We start from the raw sequence: 22212 nt of genomic DNA, 5'->3' as shown, positions 1-22212 counted from the left end.
GCCCCCGCGACATCGGCCAGTCCCCCATTCCCTACATCCGGCACCCAGTTGTCGACCACTAACTACCAACCTTCGTCTTCCGTCAGCACTACTGCAGAGAGTATCGTTCAGATGAGCCCAAGACTCTAGGGCGAGATCGCCCGACCTCTGGTTCGTCACTCCAAGCGTATCCGTACGTCAGATGGTGTACCGCACTGTATGTCAACCAACAGCCGCTAGCCAAAGATACGTACTCTGGGCCGGCGGGCTGGTAACGACACTGCCTCCCGGCTCACTCTCCCAGTAGCCCCACCCCTGCTAGGGTTTACCAACCCACTGGGTCTCCCCCCCCCTCCTCCCTTCGCCAACAAGACAAACGAGTTGTCTCGGGCTTATGTACATTAAATATTACAGATGCTCGCCCAGTCCCGCCCCCACGAGCGACTGGCGAATGGGCTGCTACCTGTCGACGAGAGTCCGACCGCTCGACCCGCCCGCTAATATCAGTGTGAGGGGGCCGGGTCTGACTAAAGAGCCGATTCCCTTCCTGCAGATTGGACGGAGTACTTCCCCTCACCCCCCAAAGCAAACCAAGCCGCCAGGTTCCATAGAACCACACGAAAGATGACATGCTGTGTGACGTTGGGTGGGGAAAGGCTATTTTGACCGCCGACTGTTGGTTGTTTGTCGATCAAATGGTGGGAACGGCAACCCCAACCGACGCTGTTCTCCGGCGAGGTAGATTCCAGCATAGCCGGGAATCGCCGCCATTTCCGGTGGGTTACTTCCGCGTCGGCGCTCGGGTGGTAGATAGTGTATCCTACTCGAGGGGCAACTATGCGTGAGCAAAAGTGCCCAGCATTGGCAAGGGGTACGTGTATGTGTACCTATGGTAGGACATACCTACAAGACAGGGTTTTTTCCGCTGTAGGGTGCCTTTGGAAGGATCACCCAGCTTATGCTCGACTCCGTTGATTGGTACCACTACTACATTTGAAACTGTCGTAGTTTGTGTCCCAAAGCTCCAGGCCGCACAAGATCCCGACTTGCTCACGCCACCAACTGGGTCGACTACAACGCACAGCGGAATATACCGGAGGCTGATACCCTTGTGCGATGTGAGTTGTTTGCACAGCTGGCCAAATATGATTAAAACCGTTTGAGTAACCTGCCTAGATAGGTAGGTAGGTAGGTTTTGGGGAGTTGCGCATGGTTTCTTCAGTGATTATGGCTCGTGGTTGATTATCAGCAGGTTGTCAGGCACCTATCAAATCAAACCAGGAGTCTGGCAAAAGCGATGTGTACTTTAAGGAAATAAGAGAGGAGTCCGACTCCGGCCTTTATGGTTGTCTAACTCTAATCACGGCACGCCGCTCTAGCGATACCACAAGACAAATAGCCTCCCATATGCATATGCCCAATCCTTGTGTCCACCGACGGGGAACTATCCCAATGCACATTAGTCCAATGAAGAGCATATTAATCCCGACAAGATACAAGATTCCAGAGCGAGATCACTGCTTCGGGGCATCCTCCTCGCGGCCCCATCTCGCCGTCTCATCGCCTCCCTCCCACATCTTCTCGACATAGCCCAGCTCGCGCTTGACCTTCTCGACGGTCGCCTTGTCGCCGGTATTCTTGCCGATGTTGTCGCTGTCGAGAGATGTTAGTCAACGTCTGGCAAGATTGAAGCGTATTTCTCAGCCCAGGGCAACTTACCTGATCTTGATCGCCGGGTTCCCGTCGGCGGAGCTGAGCTTGATGACAATGTTCAGAGGCGTCGACTTTTTGCCGGTCTTCGTATTGACAAAGTCGTTTGTCAGGAATGTGCCGACACCAAATGTCGGTTGGAAGCCGGCTTCCTCCGAGACCTGCTTGTACTCTAGGCACCGGTCGATATTCAGCGAGTCGGAGAAGACAATGACCTTCTTGTCCTTGATCCCTTGCTCGCGGTAGAATTTCCCGATGATCTTGACAAAAGTCTTGGGGTCTCCCGAGTCCTGCCTGACGCCGGTGAAGACCTCGGCGTATGTCTTGTTGGACTTTTGGTGGGACGCCACCGAGGGGCTCGTCGAGATGAAGGAGTCGGCAACGCTCGGCTTTCGCGCGGTGGTTGGCGAGGGCGGCTCCAGGTATTCGATCGGCTTGCTGAATGCAGTCAGGAAGTCGGGCGTCCCAAAAGTGTCGGTCAAGGCGATACCGAGCACGCCCTCTCCGAAGCAGCCGACCCAGTGGCGAAGCGCTTCTTCGGTAGCCTTGCGATAATCCCCAACAATAGCTGCGCTGCCCATGAACCACTCGTGGGCAACCGTACCGACGGGCGGGATGTTGAAGCGCATGGCCAGGTGGACGTTGCTCGTCCCCGAGAGCTTCCCAGGAAAGCCACGCTTCTCGGCCTCCTTGCTGGCCTTGGTGAGGCCCCTGAACACCAATGCTTGGGTGTGATAGTCTCGCCTCCGGCGGGTGCCGAATTCCGAGAAGACGCAACCGGCCTCTAGCAGGCGCATCCCCTTCTCAAAGGCTTGGTCTTCTTGGCCCTCGTACGTCCAGTCCGGTTCCATAAACTTGAAGTACGCCTCGGACGTCAAAGAAAGGAGAGGGATCTCGTATAGGATGGCCTCAGACCAAATGCCGCTGATCTTGATATCCAGGTCTCCAATGTCAGACTCAGCCCCGGTGTCCTCGCCAGTCGGCAGGAAGCTGAGTGCGACCTGTTCTCTCGGGCGGAGGCGGAACTCGGATAGGAACTCCAAGTAGGCGGGTGACAGGTAGGGGCAGTGCTCCTTCAGATAATACAGCTCCTCGGCGGAGAGAGAGATGTTCCCAAGCTTCCTAACTTGGTCCTCCAGCCAGCGGAAAGCCTTGCGGGAGAGTTTCTTTTCCGGTGTCCGGTTGGTGAATGCGTACGTGACGGGGACATTCTTGTAGTATTTCAGGACGGCGCATTGCATCGTCAGCTTGTACAAATCCGTGTCGAGGAAGGAGATAACCCCCTCAGGGTAGGGCGAAGAGCTGTTGAAATCCATGATGGCAGGTGGGATAGCGGCGGTGACTCAAATATCTCGAGGGCCGCGGATGTGGGGAATGGTGGTTGTTGTAAGGTTGCAGTGATGCCGGGTGCAGAGCAATGTAATCGAGAACGGTTCTGCTTCTTTTTCTGTTAAGTTTCTTCGACTCACTTGACCGGGCAGCTTAGAAATGCCAAGAGAAGTGCAAGGTGAATCAGGGATACTTGGGGAGGGGTATTATCGGTCTCTCCCTCTCGTGCTCCCGGACCTCGGAATATGCCGGACACTCTAGGATTTATGTCCTCTGAAGATGAGGTGCCTAATGAGGTGACTTCGGCCGAGAATGTGAGACCTCCAAGCTCTTTGTTCCTCGTAACAGCTTCCAGGTTGTGCTTGCCTTGTCGCGGGGTACAAGATTTGCTTGCAGGGAATGATTGTTGTGGGGGAATCAATGTCGTTTGCACCCGCTTCAGTCTTCCAAACTTGTGGGAGTGTTCATGAAATCCGGATGCAGGCTCCTTTCCTTAACCGGGTTGTGACTGGATGAGGTAGGTGTGGCTCACGACGCGTGAACAACCAACTCAAATGTGAGACCTGATGGGTGTTTGAGCGCGGGGCGCAGTGGGTGATTGCCGAGCGGATCTTGGCACCGAGTGTACAAGAAACCCATCAACAACACCCTGGAGCAACCCAGGCACCCTCTGGCCAAAAAAAGTCGAACTCAAAAAGAACCTAGGCAAAAAGTCAGGAAGAAAAGAGAAAAGGTAAAATAAACAAATAATATAGAAAGATGTAAAGAAAATTTATAAGAGTAAATAGAACAAAAGAAACCGGGAAAAATAAAAAGTCAACTTTGGGCTTTCTTTTCGTTCCTCTAGTCGAAGATTTCGTTGGCATCTACACTTCGAGTTCGGCCTTTTTTGCCCAGGTGGTGCCAGGCTCTCGGATTGGGCTATCTGACGCCCCATCCGCTATCGCGCACAGACCATAGCTTAATTTTCTGACCGGCTTTCCCTCCAAAAACTCTTGGAAACGGCAGAAAAAAAAAAGTAGTCGGCAGCCGCTTTTATACTCCTTCAGGAATTTCGGATCCGACGCCCTCCCCGCGCGACCCCAGGGCTGACAACACCGGAAACATGGATATCCACCGGTGCCGATTCGTCCGTTATCCTGCCTCGGCCATCAACGCGGTCGCATTTACGCACTCGTCACTCCCTTCGGTTTCGGCGCAAAAGAAGCACCTCGTGAAACACATTCAGGTCCGACTAGCGATTGGCAGGGCCAATGGCGACATTGAGATCTGGAACCCTCTCCAGGGTGCCTGGCACCAGGAACTGGTCATTCCTGGTGGCAAGGATCGGAGTGTTGATGGCCTAGTCTGGGTCACGGAGCCCGACGAGGAGATGGCTGACGGCAAGACGATTCACGGAAAGTCGCGCCTCTTCAGCATTGGGTACACGACCACCATCACCGAATGGGATTTGGAGAAGGCCAAGGCGAAGAAACATGCAAGCGGCCAACATGGCGAGATATGGTGCCTCGGTGTCCAGCCTCCCCCGACCAAGGGCGGCGCTGCGTCCGGCAGCAGGAAGCTGGTTGCCGGCACCGTCGACGGCAATCTGGTGCTCTACTCGATCGAGGACGGCGACCTAAAGTTCCAGAAGACCCTCATTCGGACCCCGTCGAAGAAAACAAAGTTTGTCAGCATCGCCTTCCAATCTCACAACATCGTCGTCGTCGGCTGCTCAAATAGCACCATCTGCGCCTACGATATTCGAAACGGCACGTTGCTGAGGCAGATGACACTAGGAACCGACATTTCTGGGGGTTCCAAGAACATCATTGTGTGGGCTGTCAAGTGCCTGCCCAATGGGGATATTGTGTCTGGGGACTCGACTGGCCAGGTGTGCATTTGGGACGGCAGGACATACACTCAGGCGCAGCGGATTCAAAGCCATTCGCAGGATGTATTGTGCCTCTCCGTCAGCGCAGACGGTTCGAAGATCGTTTCGGGGGGGATGGATAGGCGGACGGCCGTCTACGAGCCTATTGCTGGGCCGGCCGGGCGCTGGTCAAAGGTGTTCCACCGCAGGTACCACCAGCACGATGTCAAGGCAATGGCTTCGTTTGAGAGCAAGGCAATGAGCGTTGTGGTTTCTGGCGGTATGTGTACTGATTTTTTGGCTGCTACTCGCGGGGCTAACATGTTTCAAAGGCTCGGATGCCACCCCTGTGGCCTTGCCTCTGCGCGCTGCGGGCAGGGAGTATCACCGAACGTTGCCCCATCTTCCACAAAACGCGCCACTACACAGTGCTCCGAAAGCACGCTTCCTCCTCAGTTGGTGGGAAAACGAAATCCGTATCTGGCACCTCCTTAGCCCAGCACAAAAACTGCTCGACGACCCCCAAGCCGCGCTTAGCTTGCGGAAGAACAGGAAGCTTCTCGCCCAGGTCCTAGTAAAAGGAGATTCTTACATCTCATCCGCCGTAATTAGCGAAGATGGGACGCTCCTTGTTGCTTCAACAGCCACGGACACCAAAGTCTTCCAGCTCGATTTCGCAAAGGGAACCCAGACGGAACAGCTTCAGATCAGGAAAGTGGACATGCCGACGGCCGGCCTTGCCGCCACTAAGGTCCAGATCTCACCGGATAACCGGTGGATATCCTGGGTGGAGGAAGGGAGCAAAGTGATGGCCGCCCGGGTGCATACCACAGAATCAGAAGTCGGCCCGACATACACAATTTCCCAACCCCACAAGCTGCACCGACTTCGGCGTCAGATCCCAAAGCACCTCCTTCTCGGCGGTCTCGGGTCCTACGATCGGAACGTCACCCAAATGGCCTTCTCGCCCGATAGCAGACTCTTCAGCGTGGCGGACTTGGCGGGCTTCATCGACACGTGGGTCTTACGCGGCCCCGGCGAGGGGGCGAATGGCACGAGCGGCGGAGATGACGATGATGCGGCCAGCGAGTCATCGGATGACTCGTCAGACGAGGAGACAGACGACGTTGCGGGCGAGCGCTGGGTCCGCAATCCCAATGCCAAGCTTCTCCCCAAGCTGTCCGCCGCACCCGTGCTGCTCTCATTTGCGAAGACCCAGCGGGATGACGGCGACTATGACCTGATGACTATCACCGCGGTGAAGACACTGCTCGTTTTCAACCCCCTCCGCGGAGCGCTCTCGGAATGGTCGCGCCGGAACACGTACCCCAAGCTCCCAGCACAGTTCAGGGACACTCGGGACCAGGTCAAGGGGGCCGTATGGCAAGGCCACAGGGCGTGGATCTACGGCGTGTCCTCGCTGTTCATGCTGGACCTGTCCCAGGACTTTGACCTGGAGAAGAAGGACTCGGACGACAAGAACGGGCAGAGGCACGGCACGAAGCGAAAGCGCGGTGTGCAGGAGGGCGGCGCCGGCGGGAAAATGGATAAGCAGTCCCTCGCCCCGCAGCGCATCAAAACGGCCCTGGGCCCCGATGGGGCCAGGTGGGAGGACGTGGAGATGGCCGACGTTGACGACCAGAAGAGCGTCGGCGCGAGCAGCGGGGTCGAGGATGATGATGACGACGACGACACCGATGGCGGTGAGCTGCAGCGTCTCAGGGATGGCCATGGCACCAACGGTGACGGCGCGGCGGATGCCGAGGGGGAGGAGGAGGGGTCAAAGGCCCCGAAGTGGTGGCACTCTTACCAGTTCCGCCCGATATTGGGCATCGTCCCGATCGAGGGCGTGCCTAGTTTGACGAATGGGGTCGTTCCCGAGGGCCTGCCGCCCCTTGAGGTTGCTCTTGTTGAGCGCCCGCTTACTGGCGAGGATCTGCCGGAACGTTACTTCGCCGAGGGCGAGTGGGAGAGGTGAAGGTGGCGTGTGGGTGGTGGGATGTTCTGTTTCTGTTACGACGAACGCAGTTCCGTGGCGTGAGGAAGGGTAGCGAGCCTGTGATGATAGACCGGGCTTCCTTGCATGGCGGGTATTTGCAGTTCGGTGTAGGCCATGTATGAAATGGATCTACGGCGAGCCTGGTGCCCTCGGAGGGGGCTTGAATCAAAACTTTTCATGAGAACAGCGATCTGGTGTTTGTTTGTGCACACTCCCACCCTATCCGGCCTCCCTTACTACGTACGGCAGTCATTCCGACTGTCTACGCTAATACCACGAAGGACAATCACCGGCCAGACAAGATGATCTCTGCACGCCATCACCGATCGACGGATAACCAACACGCCCCCTTGACACCGGCTAACATCCCAAAACAGAAATCCCTCGCCTCCCAACCCGGCCGGCCGCATATAGACCACACAGAGCCGGCGGCGGTGGTGGATCTCTTCCCCGAGCAGATGACGCGGTCTCCGGTCTTCTTTTGGTATCACCGTCGGGAAGAGGATAAAGCAAAAAAAAAAAAGAAATGGTGACAAAACAGGAGAGAACCGTGGACCAGGCCCGCGGGATTTTACGCCCCCATCCCGTTTCGTTCTTGGGCATTCCATGTTTGTGTTTCGGTGCCGAGGGGGCACGGCCTAACCAGCACACTCACACTCATCTTATATATATACATTCACATACGTACGTGTCAGCAGGTGTCGGTTGAGAGAACGTAACGGTTTTAGAGAGATGGTAGTCAAGGAAAAGGATGAGCTTTTGTTCACTCCCCATCCCCACCACCCCCATCATGGATCAAGGGTGTGTGTGTGTGTGTTTGTGTGTGTGTGTGTGTTTGTGTGTGTGTGTGTGTGTTTGTGTGTGTGTGTGTGGATCCGGGAAGAGGAGAGGAACGGGGCCTCCTCCCCAATTCCGTGTCAACGTCCGCGGTAGGGTTTTCATTCGGGTACCCGATGGGGCGGTCTGCGAGTCAATCTGCGGGTGAGTTGTGTATGTGGGATGCAGGTCTCCGATATCTGGGTATGGAACCAAACCCCAACCCCCTCCCCGTCCCCCCTCCCCCCTTCCCCTCCTCCTCGGGGCAAAATTGGCGGCAATATTCTGGGCACGGGGCACGGAGGGGATTTTCTCGGGTGGAGCGGAGCGGAGCTGCGTGAGACGCGCGTCAAGGTCGGGTTCACTTCTTCCTTCGGTTTTCGTTTTTCGTTGGTTGCTGTGTTTGGCTGGCTGGCTGGCTGGCTGGGACCGGGGAGGGGGGGATGGCTTTCGGCAATACGCGGGTCGAGGCTGGGAGGTAGGTTTGGTATTTTTAGAGTGAGGTCTGAGGTTAGTTTGTTTGCTTCCCATCTGAGGGGATTTCGCTGGATATCTGTTACGCGGAAACATGTGGCCCGGTGAGTGGAGGTTGGACCTACCTGTGACCCCCAGCGAGTGGAGAGGACGGAGCCAAGTGAGGTTGGAGAGTGGGTGAAGAAAGACAGCCCAGCGGCGCCTAATCCAAAAACGCCATGGTGGTTACAGTTTATTCTGAGGCCCGGATAGCATCGATAACACTCAACGCTAGGGGACAGCGAGATGTGGTACATATACAACAGGTGGGTATGGAGGTAGAAATAAGGACCGAACCGGCAAGAAAGTGATTTACCTGGTACCTGTCGGGGCCATCGACATGGGGCTGATCTACATCACGTAGTATTCCTTGAACATCACGAGAGATAGATCGATATCTGGTCAACCGCCTCGAAGTCGCCCAGCTCACAGGCGTGGCTAGATGGATCTGAGAGATGAATTCTAGACCGGCCGGGGCCAGGCTGTTTCATGGCTGTCGATATGGTGGGCAGCCGGCCACCTGCTCTGATACCCAACGACTTGAGCTGCCGGTATCTGAACCTACCTGCAGGTTCTTTACTGATACATTGGCTGAAGACATGCCAAGACGGGGCAAAGATCAACTTACACCCCGTGTTGACGATAGCCGAGACAGAAGAGGCACGGGTCGGGGTAAACAGGGGAAGCATGGACTTGAACCTGGCTAGTTGTCCCCGCTTACCAAAAAAATGAGAGTAGTGAATGATTACTTGCGAAACCCATCCCTGGTTCCAATGCGAAAACGAGTGGCGGTTTTGGGGGTTAAAAAGGATTAAAGGTCGTCGTCTTCTGACGTGTGGAGGATTGCCAAGACGAGATGAAAAAGGGCCGGATGCCGCGTAATCCTCAACGCCACCAGCAGAATTGCTGTCCCGGCCGCACAGTGCTCCCGCCCATCAGCCGACTGGGTGGACACTGTTAAAGAATTCTCTGGACGAACCCCTTGACCACTCGGATTCGGTCGGTATGGAACGTCAGCCGCTGCTGTGTGAATCACCGCCTAACATGGACAACCCGATGGTGACGGTGAGGTATGAATTGATGACGACCGAGGCACGAGGCTGTTGGTGGCAATAACAAACGTCAGCTAGGCAGGTAATTGGGTTAACGTTTCGGTCCACAGTGTCGACAGCTCACTCCGGTCTGCGTTTGAGCCGTTGGAAGAGGCCGGGGGTTTCGGAACGTGGAATGTGCACATGGCTCCGTGGTAACGTTAAGCCGTCGTCATTAGCGGTCAAGGTTAAAAAGTCGAGGTGAAAAAAGTATGCATGTCTTCGGATGGCGCATGCGTGTTGGCAGACCAAAAAAAAAGGCTGTATGGCGAGGCTGTCTGTCAGGTTGCTGTCTGGGCTGCATTACATGTATGTATGTACTTTACACCCAATTTCACCTTGCACGTTGCCGAACGAGTTATGATTGGCGAATTCTCGGTGTGGCGCCTTTCAAGATCAAACCCGGAGAACCCCTCCACTTTTTGCTGGAAAACTGTTGATGCAAACCATGTTCGCCATGTTCGCCAATATCGAACTTGCTGCGAAGTGCGAGCCGAATCGAATCGTGCGAAAGCGAGCGTTGTTGGCGGCTTTCCCCACACGATCCGAAGCCAGCGAATGGCAAGGCTGGAGCCTCAGCCACAGCACAAGAATTACCAGAAATGGGATTGGCCACCTGTGAGCCACGACTCGTCATGGTGCGGTAACCTCCGACCGGTACCTGCGCTTCCCGCCCGGCTCCCGTATCATCCAAACTCAAGTTCATCGCCGGGCATTCATTCCCCTCCCTCCCCTCCCTCCCCTGACGTAAAAAAAAAAAAAAGTGGAATAAGCATCTTCCGTCGCCCTTATCCTGGCTCTCAGGCTCATGGCAAAGAGATCAGCACGGAGTTTTCTCCCATATGCTGCCAAGTTTCCGTTGGAGTCCGTCTTGGTGGGTGAGGCCTGTGGAAAGTCGCTGAAAGGTCAAGGGTCATTGTGAGGCGGAGACCGATTAATGTGGGGATTCCATTTGGGGCGGAGGGATCCGAACCTGGCTCTGATTGGCCATGGCCGCAAACTGGACGCGCGTTCTCTGTCCAAGACGCCTCCCTCTGTGCTCCCCCCTCCACTTCTCTCGTGGGCTCCATGGCCGTTTCCACGCAGCGAGATACGTCTGCTTGTTGCCTACACCCCTCCCCGAGCACTCCCAACAAACTTGAATCCTAGGCTTTTTGATTACGTCCGCTCTTGCGAGTGACCAGTAAGGCGGGCAAATACTGAACCCAGATCTGAAATGAATAAAGGGCGATCGGCCCGTGGCCCTCCAGTACTGTGCAGACAGACGTCAGAAGAGGTACCTAGATGACACATGCTCTCTTCGCCCTCAGTGGATGTACATGCAGATTGCTTGGGGGGACTGCCGCGCAACCCTCGAGACAGTGTGTGGTTAGGGGACGCCGAGACGGGCGCACGCCATTACACACGCCTGCGTCGGCTCCTCCCCACCCCTCCCCACCCGTCCGCAGCTTTATCCTCTGGCCCCTTGTCTTTCTTGTCCCCGGCCCACCTGTGCTTGTCTTCTCTGATCTCTAACCTGCCACTCACCACCCCCATCGACCATCGATCCCATCCCCCGGCGCCGCGAGGAACTGATCCCCCTCCGAGGCCGTCGACCACTTCGAATTGCGCCCGATTTCAACAGACAGCGGAGACGCTGGCCCTGTCGACAGCGACGTCTTTTTGGACGCCCATTGAGTGAGTGAGCGGGAAGGAAGACAAGGGTCACGAGAGGCGCACCTCGACTCGTCATCCGCAACGTTGCGTGGCCCTGCTTTTAGGCGCCACCTCTTGACGACTACACCCACCACTTATCCCCCGCCGGGAAACGAAGAGTCAATAGACCAATTTGACTACGACGATAACGACAACAAAGAAGAAGAAAAAGGCATTACGACGCACTTGAAGTTGCGCTTTTGGCTGTGGCGACTACTCTGTCGATACACCCCCCGGGATTCAATTAAATAACGCCCACCACCCACAACCAACCCCCCGGGCTCCGGTCGGCTATCGCACACAACAATCATGGATGCTAATGGGAGGGATGCCCCTCGGGGCGGGGACCAGTACGGCGAGGAATGGGCGCACGACTTGAGGGTGCAGTTCGAGCAGCTCTTGAGGACGAAGCGATTAAACGACCTCCAGACACGATCTCGCCAAGGATCACCTGCGCCCGGGCACAGCGCATCGTCAGGCAACCTCCGGGATGCCTATGCGTCCGATCGTAGCAGGCTTGGGACATCGAGCGACGGGCTAACACCGCCTTCATATTCGTCCGTCCGAAACCTTCCAAAGGTTCCGACCCCACCCGCAGCCGACGATCTCGAATCCACCCGATTTCGAAACCTCCTCATCTCACTATCAGCGACACCGATGAAGTACGAGAACCCCGGCCTGCTTGACGAGGCCCTGCAGGCGATTCCACTCGACAGGATCTACGGAGAGGCCGAGGAGGAATGCCAAGTGCTTCAAGCCGAGGCCGAGAGTATGGGCGATGGGCGCAAAGCGGAATGGGGCTACCAGGACTGCATGATCCGCGCCCTTCTCAGGTATGTTTCCTATCACGGGGTGGCGCATCACCAATTGCTGGCGTGCTCATGCTCACTCTCTCCCCCTCCGCAGGTGGTTCAAGAACGATTTCTTCACATGGGTAAACAACCCTCAGTGTCCCGTCTGCTTTTCTCCGACCATCGCCCAAGGGATGACGCAGCCGACGCCGGATGAGAAGGCCTGTGGTGCACTACGCGTCGAGCTCTACCGCTGCTCCAACAACAACTGTCGAGCGTACGAGCGCTTCCCCCGGTACAGCGATGTCTGGCGTCTCATGCAAACACGCCGCGGGCGATGCGGCGAGTGGGCCAACTGCTTTAGCATGCTCTGCCGCGCAATCGGTGGCCGCGTCCGTTGGGTATGGAACGCCGAAGACCACGTGTGGACCGAGGTCTACTCGGAGCACCAAAAGCGCTGGGTCCACGTCGACGCCTGCGAAGAGGCGTGGGACAACCCCAGGCTGTACACCGAGGGTTGGGGCAAGAAGATGTCGTACTGCATCGCCTTCTCGCACGAGGGCGCGGCCGATGTCACCAGGCGCTACGTGCGCAAGTCTGAGTACTACAACGAACGCAGCCGCTGCCCCGAAGAAGTCATGTTGTATGTCATGCAAGAGATCAAACACCTGCGGCGGGCCAACTTCGAGAAACAAAAACGCTTCGACCTAGAGAAGGAGGACTCGAGGGAGGACCGCGAACTCCGCAGCTATGTCGTCGCCTCGATCACACAGGCCGTGACCCAGCTCGTGCCAACAGCAGTCGACGCCGGCCCGAGCAGGAATGGGCTCGCCGCCCGTACCGGACCCTCGTCCAGTGACGATACTAAGGTTCCCGTGTCTGCCGAGATACCCGCCCGCCAGAGCGGCAACGCCGAATGGGTGGCCGCCCGCGGGGAGAACGGTCGTCGAAACCAAGGATTCCCGCCCCCTCGTGGCCAGGGCCCGCCATTCCCTTAAGCAACCGGCCTCGTCCACCTTCGAGGTCAATCGCTACCGTTTCTACCCCACCAGAAAACGTCGAGTCGCCGGCCAACGGTTTCGCTGTTCATAGCAGCAAGATACCCACCGTTGCCCGATTGCCTCGAGACGTTGATAGTGCTGTTTCTACCAGGGGCACGTACGATGCACCGCCGGCACAGGCACAGCGTCACTTCTTCGGCGTTCGTCGCCTCATGTTTAATGTCACATACGCCATCATCGGTATCCTACGCATCCATATATATCAAACCCACCGTTCTGTATTCACAGACCACCTCTCTACCTTTCTTTTGTCACCGCCACCCATATACATACTTTTACCATCATCGTTTGGAGTAAAGCCGGCGCTGCTTGGATCTTTTGAGGGAGCATTTCTTGCGTCTGCTTTTTTTTTTTGCGTGGGGGGGCTGGCGCGGGAGCTGTATGTTAGATAGCTTCCCATCGTCGCGGGGCGTTCCGGGGAGAGAGATGGTTATTGAAATTACGTGGCATGACGCTTGGTGCAAATACCACTATAGTCACGAAGATGGCAATAAATGTTGGGAGTTGTTACCAACGTCGTGTCCAGCTTGTGTGATTGATTGTATGGTATGTAACGCGCGATGCGAAGAACTCTATTCGTGTACGTTTGTGTTGAGGTTACTTTATCTACACGGGGGTAGAGTCCCCTGGTGGTTTGATGCCCGCCCTGCTTGAATCCTCCCGCATGTTGTACCGCGGCCACTCCTACCCTCCGGTGGCGATAATCAACGCGCGTACCTTGCAGTTTCAAATGTTACATGCTACACCGGCTGGTTCGGGTGCATTTTCCAACGCGCGTGTCACGGATGTGAGAGGGCCCGGTGATAAGGGGCTGCTAAGTCAACAAAGAGACGGCATCACGGCTCCCCGAGGCAGTAGGTACACTACTGGCGATTGAAATATGGACTCGCAGTTGGCGCGATAGGCTTTTATTCATTATTATTATTTTCGCTTTCGTCTCCAGTCACAGCGTACTACATCCCCAAGAGTTTGTTGACCCCCCGGGCTAGTCAAGACTGAGAATAGGGGTAACAACAACATGGCGGAATACTTCAACCTATCCCGTTCAAACTTGATTCAATTAAACCTTAACAGCGATAATCGAGATCTTATCCGTTCTATAGATCACATTGCCATTGTCAAGGTTGGGTGTGAATGGCAATTCTTGAGTTCTGACACCTCTTCCCATACCTTGCCAAACCACCTGTCCGACTCGTTCAAATCTCTCCAAAAACACACTTTGACGAGAAGATTAGGCGGCTCGCTCCGACTAACTGACAGCGAGGTAGCATCGCTTGCGATAACGCATTTGTATCGCCAATTGTCCGGCGGCATGCCCATCCCACGTCCTGGTCCCGTCCCCCCTAATATACCACAACAAAGCACCACATCTATCACATACGACCATAGGCGCTAGAAAACTCGGGATCCCGTCCGCTCTCCCCTAGATAAACTCGCGACCGCTGGACTAGTAGTTGGGTCGGTGACGACCAGCGAATCCCCGGTGTTGTATGTTTTTGTCTTTTTGCTCCACCATGGTTCGGGTTGACTCCATCACAAGCGCTGCCGGGGTGCTCTTTTTGATCACCACAGTTGTTCTTCCACGGAGTAGAGGATTGAAAGGTAACTGGTATAGTATCCCTTTTCTTCGGACTGCCATTCGAAACCCGGCGTTGCTGTCGTTCGAAGCGAGCATGTGAAGGGTGATCGCAGGCTAGATGGCTTGAAATGCCTCCATCACTCGTCTATAACTCCGGAATCTGGGGTCCTGGGAGTTAGAACTAGTTCAGCCATATACATTACAATATTGAGGTACGACATATGCCAGTTCGCAAGGGGTTGGAAATGTAGGTAAGTTGGATCATTTGAACTCCGTGATGGTCATACCTCTTCGTAGATGCCTTCGCGGGTCACAGAAACAGAAATGTGTGTCGTGTGCCCTACACAACTTACATACAGGGTGACTGAAGCCGCCCTTGTGTTCTAAGAAAGACATCAACGCCGATTGCCTTCCCTTACAATTATAAACCTACAATCTGTATCACCGCCCGAGGAGTTACTGTAAACAGACAGTGCCATGCCCCTTAGATGAAACCAAACAAATGCTATTAAATATTGGTAAGTAAACAGCGACCGAGAAGGGAATAAGTACAGTCTTTTACACATGCTGAAAGCTACAGACTAAGTAGTTGAGTGACCGTGTATGCGTTGTACGTTCGAAGATCCAGTCGAGGCTTGCGCGACGAAACACAACTTGCCCGACAATTATGGTACCGTTGTCAGCGGGATATCAACTTCACACTCTCGGTTCATTTCTCAAAAGATTCATCATAGTCGGGTCTAATTATCACCTGCAATCTGAACTGGCACTCCTGTGGCCGGTAGAAAGAGGCGTCTACTGGACCAGACCCGGCCGGTGGCGGCAACTGCTCACTGTTGACAACAAAGTAACAATAGACTGACAACATCATGTTTCTCCTAACTCCACAGTCGTCGACCTCCCTTGCAGTAAAGAGTGGTTGGTTTTACAGTGATTGTCTACCATGCATGCTTAAAGGAGGCTACCTAAACAGCTAAGTGACAAACACCTCTTATTCTTAGTATCTTTTTTCAGCTAGCTACCTGCACTCAAGTGCACCGCCCGCCTGCGAGTTCGAAGAAGGCAACCAGTGTTCCAAGCTGCCAAAACGAAGTGCATTGGGGCTAACTAGTTAGTTCAAGACTCTTTAAGATTCTAGGTCTTTCTTGTCAAACATTTGGGATCTTGTTGGCCTTGGTAACCCAAACTGTGTCCCTTCGCTCAGGGGGGAACCAAGGATGACCCCTGACCTTGTCAGATAACGACACTTTGCATTTCAACAACACAACGAAGCCAATCATCAGCTTCATGCAACAGAACCCGAGACATCCAGCTCACCTTTCTGGGGAGAAGAACTGGGTTCAAGGTCCACCCCAAGTCATGGTTCAACCGCGGATAACGACGTCAATGCTCTCTCGGACGGTTTGCTGCTTGGTCTCATTACAAATTTATCGTCTTTGCCATGCCAACCAACAGACAAACCAAAGCAAAACCCGAGGCTCGCTCACCCCCTTGCCACCGTTTTCGGGTTCCCCAACGAGCCAAGCCAGGGAGGGAGATGGTCGAGGCACGACGCTAACACCGAATGAAGTGGTCGACCGCAGATCACGCAATCATATCGAGATTTGCCATGCAGCCACCCTCCAGCTGAAATAGTTATTGGGGGTGTTCAGGAGCGATGTATCACAGCAGCTCAATACTGTGTAGGCATGGGCTGCGTTTGCCCCCTCCGAGACTGGAGGATGGCATGTACATACGAATAGATAGATATTGACACACTGCTTTGTACTTTGGTTCCCACCTGCGTCGGAAGTTTGTTGACTCAGAAAACGATGACGAAGGTCCAAACGCAAACGCATCGGACTTAGTTAGCACCTTGGGGCTTGCATCTCGCCCCCAATTCCAAGACAAGAAAAGGAATATTGGGGCGAGGCTACGGGGAATGGTTGCGACTTGCGCCTGCAGCCGAGATTACGGGCGGAAACTGGAACCCTTCCACCCCCCTCATCAATTCATGTGGGTTTTTCCCCAGATCGGAGAGAAAAAGGCGGGCCCGATGCGGGATTGCAATTCTGTTGCTTCCAAGGTTGTTGTTCGTTTGTTGGAAGGGGCCCGGGGAGGGATGAGGCCATGTCAGGAGTGGCGGCGCCAACGAAAAGGACCTCACTAACTTCCTGCTAAGCACCAGTCAGGGAATTGAGCGAGGAGGTTGCTTTAGTGGGAGGGCTCCGGAAATGATATTCGCCCGGTGGCTCCGGACTTCGCCTTGCGCCGTGGCTGCCTACATGTAATGTCATGTACATGCACCTCACAGGAGGAAGGCACGAAAGGGCAAGTGCAAGTGCAGGTGCGTTCCCCGCTCGGGATTCTTTGGTACGCCGGGAATCATACCCGTTGCAGAGGGCTTTTCCAAAAGAAAAACCTCTCCCAGAAATAGCGTTCCGGATGTTGCGACAGAACTGATGAAAGGCCCGGCGAGCCAGGGCGCCACTGGGCTGATAGGACAGCGCTGGAGAGGCCAGTGGAGGCCGTGCCTGATCGATGCAGCACCAGCGCGATCCGCCAGGTGGGGGGCCGCGCATCACGCGTAAAGTGCGCGCAGGGGCTTGCCATTGGCTGGCGAGCTCGCAAGCTTTGAGCGACTTGTTTCGTCAGGTCTGGGTTTCTATCTTGCTGGAAGCTGTCGCCTCTTCCCGACAGACTGGGTTGGGCGGCTGCAGAGCTGGAGGCCTGCTTGCTACGGACGCTGATTGGAACGTATCCGACTTCCTGACTGCAGGCGAATGTCGAGAATTGAGTGCTCGGTGTGAACCGGATTGGGCCCTGAGGACCCCTCAATCCCTTCAATCCATTCGAGAGACTTTCCTGCAGCGCGTGCGGCACAGATCGATCGACGCTTTGTTTTGGGGTGAATCGCTAACATCATGATGCCACCACTTTGGTCTCATACTCCTCTGGGGATTTTCAAAATGAAGAGTCTCCGTATCGATCACCGTGGGCTCAGTGGCGGAGCTCCTTCCAATGGGACGCCGGTGAACAACTAGAATCCTTCCAGATGCAACTATGCGGGTCCTTGAGTCTAGGGGCACGTGGGGAAATGTCGTGCATGTGTATGAAGTATGTCGCGAGAGGTTCTGAAGCCGAGGCCCGGCATGCGATGAAGTCATGAAGCATATTCGTTCGCTGAAGCTTGAGCTCCCATGCGAGGAGCTCCCGAGCTCCCTTACCTAAGCCCCAAAGCAACCCCAACCTCCCCCCAAAAGCCGGATTCGAGCAATGTGTGGGAGAACCTCCGCCGCGTTTTAGCGCTTTGCCACTGCTTTGCAAGGCGAGTCGCGTCATGATAGCCTCTGCCGCTCCCAAAACGCACCCCGCATCGCGTCTTCGCGTTCCTTTTTGGTTAAATTGGGATTCGATTGGCCAATTGGTTCCTCTGTTTAAGCGTTGATGGATGCCGTCTGAGCGCTTGTTTCCTTCCGCCTAGAAATAGACATGTTTCTTGGTGACCGGGACAGAGAGTCAGGGGGCTGATGGGCGGAACTGCAGATATCAGAACTGGCGCAAAACTTATTAGCTTGTCTCAGCCTATGTAGCCGGGGCCGAGTACAATTTAGCGATGCGATGAGAGAGTTGAATTGGGCCTCGAATATCGAGATCTCGAGATCTCGATCTTGGCTTTTCCGGCCCGGCGCCGGCGCTTCCGGTGTGGACGGGGCCCGGTGGCAAAGGAGCTGAAGAGCACCGCCAAAGGTCTCGGAGGGGGGGTTGCATCAGCCCAACCTTGTTCGATGATCGATGCGGAGGTGTTGTCGTGACGGTGCTGACACGTGCCCCATTCATCTCCGTGAAACACAGGAAGGCCTAGAATGGCCGGGTTGACGCGACTTTTCCTGGATGGTTACTGATCCCTTTCCCCACCACAGCCGAAGGAAACCTGGAAGTCCCAAAGCCGTTTCCAGGCTCAGCCAGGCAAAAGTGGCGAGCCAAAATGGGAATTGGGGGTTCTCAAGACCCACGGGCCACAAGCCGTGGCGAGGGGCACAGCAAGTTGAAAGAGCCCTCGAGTACGAAGCATCCATGGCGGTGTCCAGCGCTTTGGGCTCCTCTTGCCGTCCCCATATAGTAGAGGTTGGGGAATGTAACGGCGGTAAGTAGAGGCTGGGCCCGTGCCATGGGGAAAGGCCGGCGGCGGGAGTCCGAATAGGCATGTTGTGATGTGTTCAAAGATCGCAACTCCAGCCTTCATCAAGCATTGGCGATGCCGGCCATGGTTTGATTCACATCCCACAACGCTTCTGAGGCGCATCTACCCGAGTTGTTTCCGAGGTGGTTGGCTCCATGCTGATGATGAGCCCTCGTCCCTGCAAATTGTTTGCCCAACTAAGTAAGCTGATAGCCGAGAAACACGCCATGGCACGGGCGGTGAAACGGGACCGCCAAAAAAGGGCAATCAATTGCCATGGGCGGCTTTTTGAGCCACAGTCTCATGTGTATTGAGAACCCGGGAAGCTGCACTGTTTCTCTTCCGGCTATAGCTGACGTTAATCAAGCCCGAACAAACAACCTGCAGCCAGGTCACAGGAGTTAACTAACTACCCGTGTGTGATAGCTAGTTAACGCCCGCGCAGATGGAGTTGTCATTGCTGCCGAAGAAAACGGTCGAGAAAAACGGACAATATTCGAGCGATTGCTTTTCTGGAATTTGTCGAGATGACGGGACCGAATTGGGATCGAGATGAGAGGAGAGGTTGCATTTTTCGTGATTTTTGTCTGGGGTACCCTTGAGCATGGATCTGATATGCGTCGCTCATCCCATTTTGAGCCAAGCCCATTGGTTCATCCCAAACAGAAATGGGGAAAAGATTCAAGGTTTCCACCCTTGGTGCCACAGGGATGGGATCTTGTCTCGTTCTTTCCGTTCCTGTGGGGTCGGTCTGGTTGTCAGCCTCATGTGGCACTCTGGCTAGTTCAGCCTTATCACTGCTCTGCAGCTGCAGGCCAGGGTCTTCGGCAGGTGTTCTGGAACTGAGCCTCGAAGTTCTTAAGGACCCACTCTTCGACCTTCAAGTCATTGCCAGGTCTCTTCAACAAGTTGTTGTGTTGAGTTGAGGTTCATTTATCTCTCTGTTAGGGACCAGGCATCTGAGGCAATTACCTATTTTTTTTTCTCTTGCTCTTTTCCCTCAACCATGTGCATATGTGATGGAGAAGCCGCGTGTTTGTGCAAGCCCTTTCCTGGGTTTGCCTAGGTAGCAGCAGGTGTGGGAAGCCGAGGAATGGAGCAGGCGATAACTTTCCAATCACATATCCACCAGAAGAGAGAAGGTTTTGACGATATCTGCTCCGGAAGTGGACAAGCGGCTGTGTCTCGGACCACACCGTAGGGAGACTGACGGCTGACTGTCTTTTTTCCTTCTTGTGATGGCTCGGTTGGCTCGGTTGTGGAGTGCTTGCAAGAGGGGCTGATGGAGCATTGTGGGCAAGCGCAAACGGTCAACGAGACAAGTCGGCAGGGAGTGGCTTTTTTTTTTTTTTGGTAGGTTCACCGCCTCTACCGTGATTCGCCGCCGCCGCCTCAAGGTGAAGCAATTCCGCAGGCATCCGGTCTTCGTTTTCGCAAAGCAAGAGGCCGAAAAGCAGAAGGCCGGCTCCGCAAATGTCGGAGTGCATCGACATCGTCTGCCGGGCTTGAACGGTCGGCTTGGCGGCCCGCTTTCGGGAAAGCCGGCAACGTTGTTTTCGACACCGCCTGGTGGCCGGGTGAAAATCATCTCTACTTTCTTAACTTGCAAGTTCCGGGGGTTGGAAATGTCTTTTCCGTTGCTCTTACGACGAGACCCACCAACTGGCTTTTTTTACTCTTTTTCTCATGGGTCGCGGCCTATTTTGTTGGGTGAACGAGCTTAGGCTTGAAGCGGAGGCCGCAAGACAAAGTTCTCTGCAGAGACGTCTTGGCCATTCGCAACAACCTAAGAGGGATCACTCAGCTGCTGACTTGCATTTGAGGTCACATTTCGCGGGATGCCTTCTTTGCCTCCAGTCAGCCCTAGGACGTTTGGTTCTTGGTTTTGAAGGAAATGGCTGCCCTCCTTGGTGAGTTGGCAGAAGCAGTTTCATCTCAACCCTCTTTGGGTCGAGTCATTGGCTCCCAGTTGTTTGCTTGGAAGGTAACACCACCCCAACTTGAGGGGAAGGCCGCCACACTCGACCTTCGTTGTGGGAGGCTGAAATCCGACTGGGGTGCCGATCTAGCCTCTCTGTGTGTCATAAAGAGATACTGGTGAACATGGCCCTGGGATCTGCACTCTAGCGTTTGCATGCATGCACATAACTCGGCTGAGGGCGATATGGAGCTGGATGTCTAAACCCAGAGTAGCTCACTAAGGTAGTTATATTCTGGGGTTGGGGTTGCTGGAGAGATCACAGAAGGCTCTATCCCGGTTTGATGGAAGAGACTGGCGGTGTCACGGCGCCCGAACCTCGACCGGTCGATTATCAAACCGCTGTGTCCCACGGAACACAGCACTCAAGCAATCTCTAACGCTAAAGGCAGAGCTGCATCGGAATCCCGGCAGCGCCTATGGGGTGTAAACCGTACAAGTATTAACTAACGCTAGTCAGCCATACAAGATGAGAACACCTGATGATGATATTGAAGCAAGTTGAGATGAAATGTCTATCATGATATTCAATGTGCCAAGAGGCGAGATCGGGGGTTTGACCACGCATTTGCCGACCGATTTCTCAGCTCGGACGGAGGCAGCAGCAGGGAAAGGTTCTCGCGCATCAGCGTTACAGCGGCCGCTTTTGGATGCAAGTGGGAGTGTTGGTTTCGCTCTTGCCGTCGTCGCGATCCCTGTGGCGGGCCACAACCGACCGACTCACTGGATTGGAGGGACCGGTCGTTGACACGCATAATTAAATTGGATTTCTGAAGTCGTGCAGTAACGCGTCGCGGACTCCTGATTGGCTGCCGGCCCGTCAGACCTTCCCGATACTCTGCATCGGCAAGGCACCGCAGGCCCCTGGACTTTACACAGTGGCTGGTGTCGGAGAAGGACATCACATTGTAAGACGTCGCTGGTAACTGTCTTAACTCCAGATCCGAGATGGTGGCCCAGAGACCCGGTCTCTTATCTCAGCCGGTTGCACATGTCTGTCGAGGAATGAATGTGAGCGGGCAAGGCTTGCGAACTTTCGAGATGCTGTGGATCTCGCCTTCAAAAAGTGGGTTTCTTCCTCCATGCAGTGGTCCCCGATGGAACGCAGGCCATCAAACGCGAACACGCCAAGGATTGATGATACGCGCAGCAACTCAGATCTTGGAACCGACGGGAACATTGGACAGCCTTGGTGGAAAGGATCATAAGGCGCAATGGGGACCGAGCGGCTGATAAAGAAAGAAACAACCGAAACCAGAGTCGCTGGTATACTATTCGACAATGTACACGCCGGAAAGCCATGCCCTATCCGGGGTTGTCAGGGTCCCTCCGGAAGTTTTAGAGCCTGGTCTGGATTTTTGCGAACCGGTTTTCACGATCTCAGGGGCGCCTCAGATGCTGCTCTGGAACAAGCATGTATCGGGCAACAAGCTGAGCGGAGGCGCAATCGAGAAAGAGAGGGTCTTGGAGATCCTGACGTAAGCTCTGGAATCAAGAACCCAGTTTGTGAGCCCTGGTAGAGACAATGCATTGGTGCATTTCTTCGGATTGCGACACGGCCATGGCGGTTTTCGATTCGCGGCCAAAAGGGGGCACCACTTCATTCCGGATGACCTGCAGCTGGCCTTATGTACCCTCCACTATTGTATGGCTTCGT

General features: G+C 54.9%; 5 protein-coding genes across 5 annotated transcripts; 4 read left to right on the top strand and 1 right to left on the bottom strand.

Annotated features, from left to right (window-relative positions):
* Window positions 1-1391: 1391 nt before the first annotated feature.
* F5144DRAFT_67375 (Quinolinate phosphoribosyl transferase) lies at window positions 1392-3134 on the bottom strand. The gene is made up of 2 exons (XM_066793323.1): window positions 1699-3134; window positions 1392-1632 (listed from the first exon to the last, which is right to left on the bottom strand). The coding sequence occupies exons 1-2, from the start codon at window positions 3003-3005 to the stop codon at window positions 1494-1496; spliced, it is 1446 nt and encodes a 481-aa protein (XP_066649219.1). The 5' UTR covers window positions 3006-3134; the 3' UTR covers window positions 1392-1493.
* Window positions 3135-3728: 594 nt separating this feature from the next.
* On the top strand, window positions 3729-7052 carry F5144DRAFT_557818 (quinon protein alcohol dehydrogenase-like superfamily). The gene is made up of 2 exons (XM_066788046.1): window positions 3729-5150; window positions 5203-7052. Exons 1-2 carry the CDS (start codon window positions 4124-4126, stop codon window positions 6846-6848), a joined length of 2673 nt encoding a protein of 890 aa, XP_066649218.1. The 5' UTR covers window positions 3729-4123; the 3' UTR covers window positions 6849-7052.
* A 1957-nt stretch (window positions 7053-9009) lies between these two features.
* F5144DRAFT_67322 (uncharacterized protein) lies at window positions 9010-10218 on the top strand. The gene has a single exon (XM_066793322.1). The coding sequence runs from the start codon at window positions 9506-9508 to the stop codon at window positions 10169-10171; it is 666 nt and encodes a 221-aa protein (XP_066649217.1). The 5' UTR covers window positions 9010-9505; the 3' UTR covers window positions 10172-10218.
* Window positions 10219-10358: 140 nt separating this feature from the next.
* Window positions 10359-10883, top strand: F5144DRAFT_557814 (uncharacterized protein). Its single transcript, XM_066788045.1, has one exon. It carries the CDS (start codon window positions 10574-10576, stop codon window positions 10802-10804), a length of 231 nt encoding a protein of 76 aa, XP_066649216.1. The 5' UTR covers window positions 10359-10573; the 3' UTR covers window positions 10805-10883.
* Window positions 10884-11132: 249 nt separating this feature from the next.
* Window positions 11133-12958, top strand: F5144DRAFT_67296 (uncharacterized protein). Its single transcript, XM_066793321.1, has 2 exons — window positions 11133-11817; window positions 11891-12958. Exons 1-2 carry the CDS (start codon window positions 11294-11296, stop codon window positions 12771-12773), a joined length of 1407 nt encoding a protein of 468 aa, XP_066649215.1. The 5' UTR covers window positions 11133-11293; the 3' UTR covers window positions 12774-12958.
* Window positions 12959-22212: the final 9254 nt, after the last annotated feature.

Source organism: Chaetomium tenue (assembly GCF_020726465.1).
Source record: "Chaetomium tenue strain MPI-SDFR-AT-0079 chromosome Unknown F5144scaffold_1, whole genome shotgun sequence".
Lineage (NCBI taxonomy): Eukaryota > Fungi > Ascomycota > Sordariomycetes > Sordariales > Chaetomiaceae > Chaetomium > Chaetomium tenue.
This window is presented reverse-complemented; position numbering and strand designations above follow the sequence as displayed.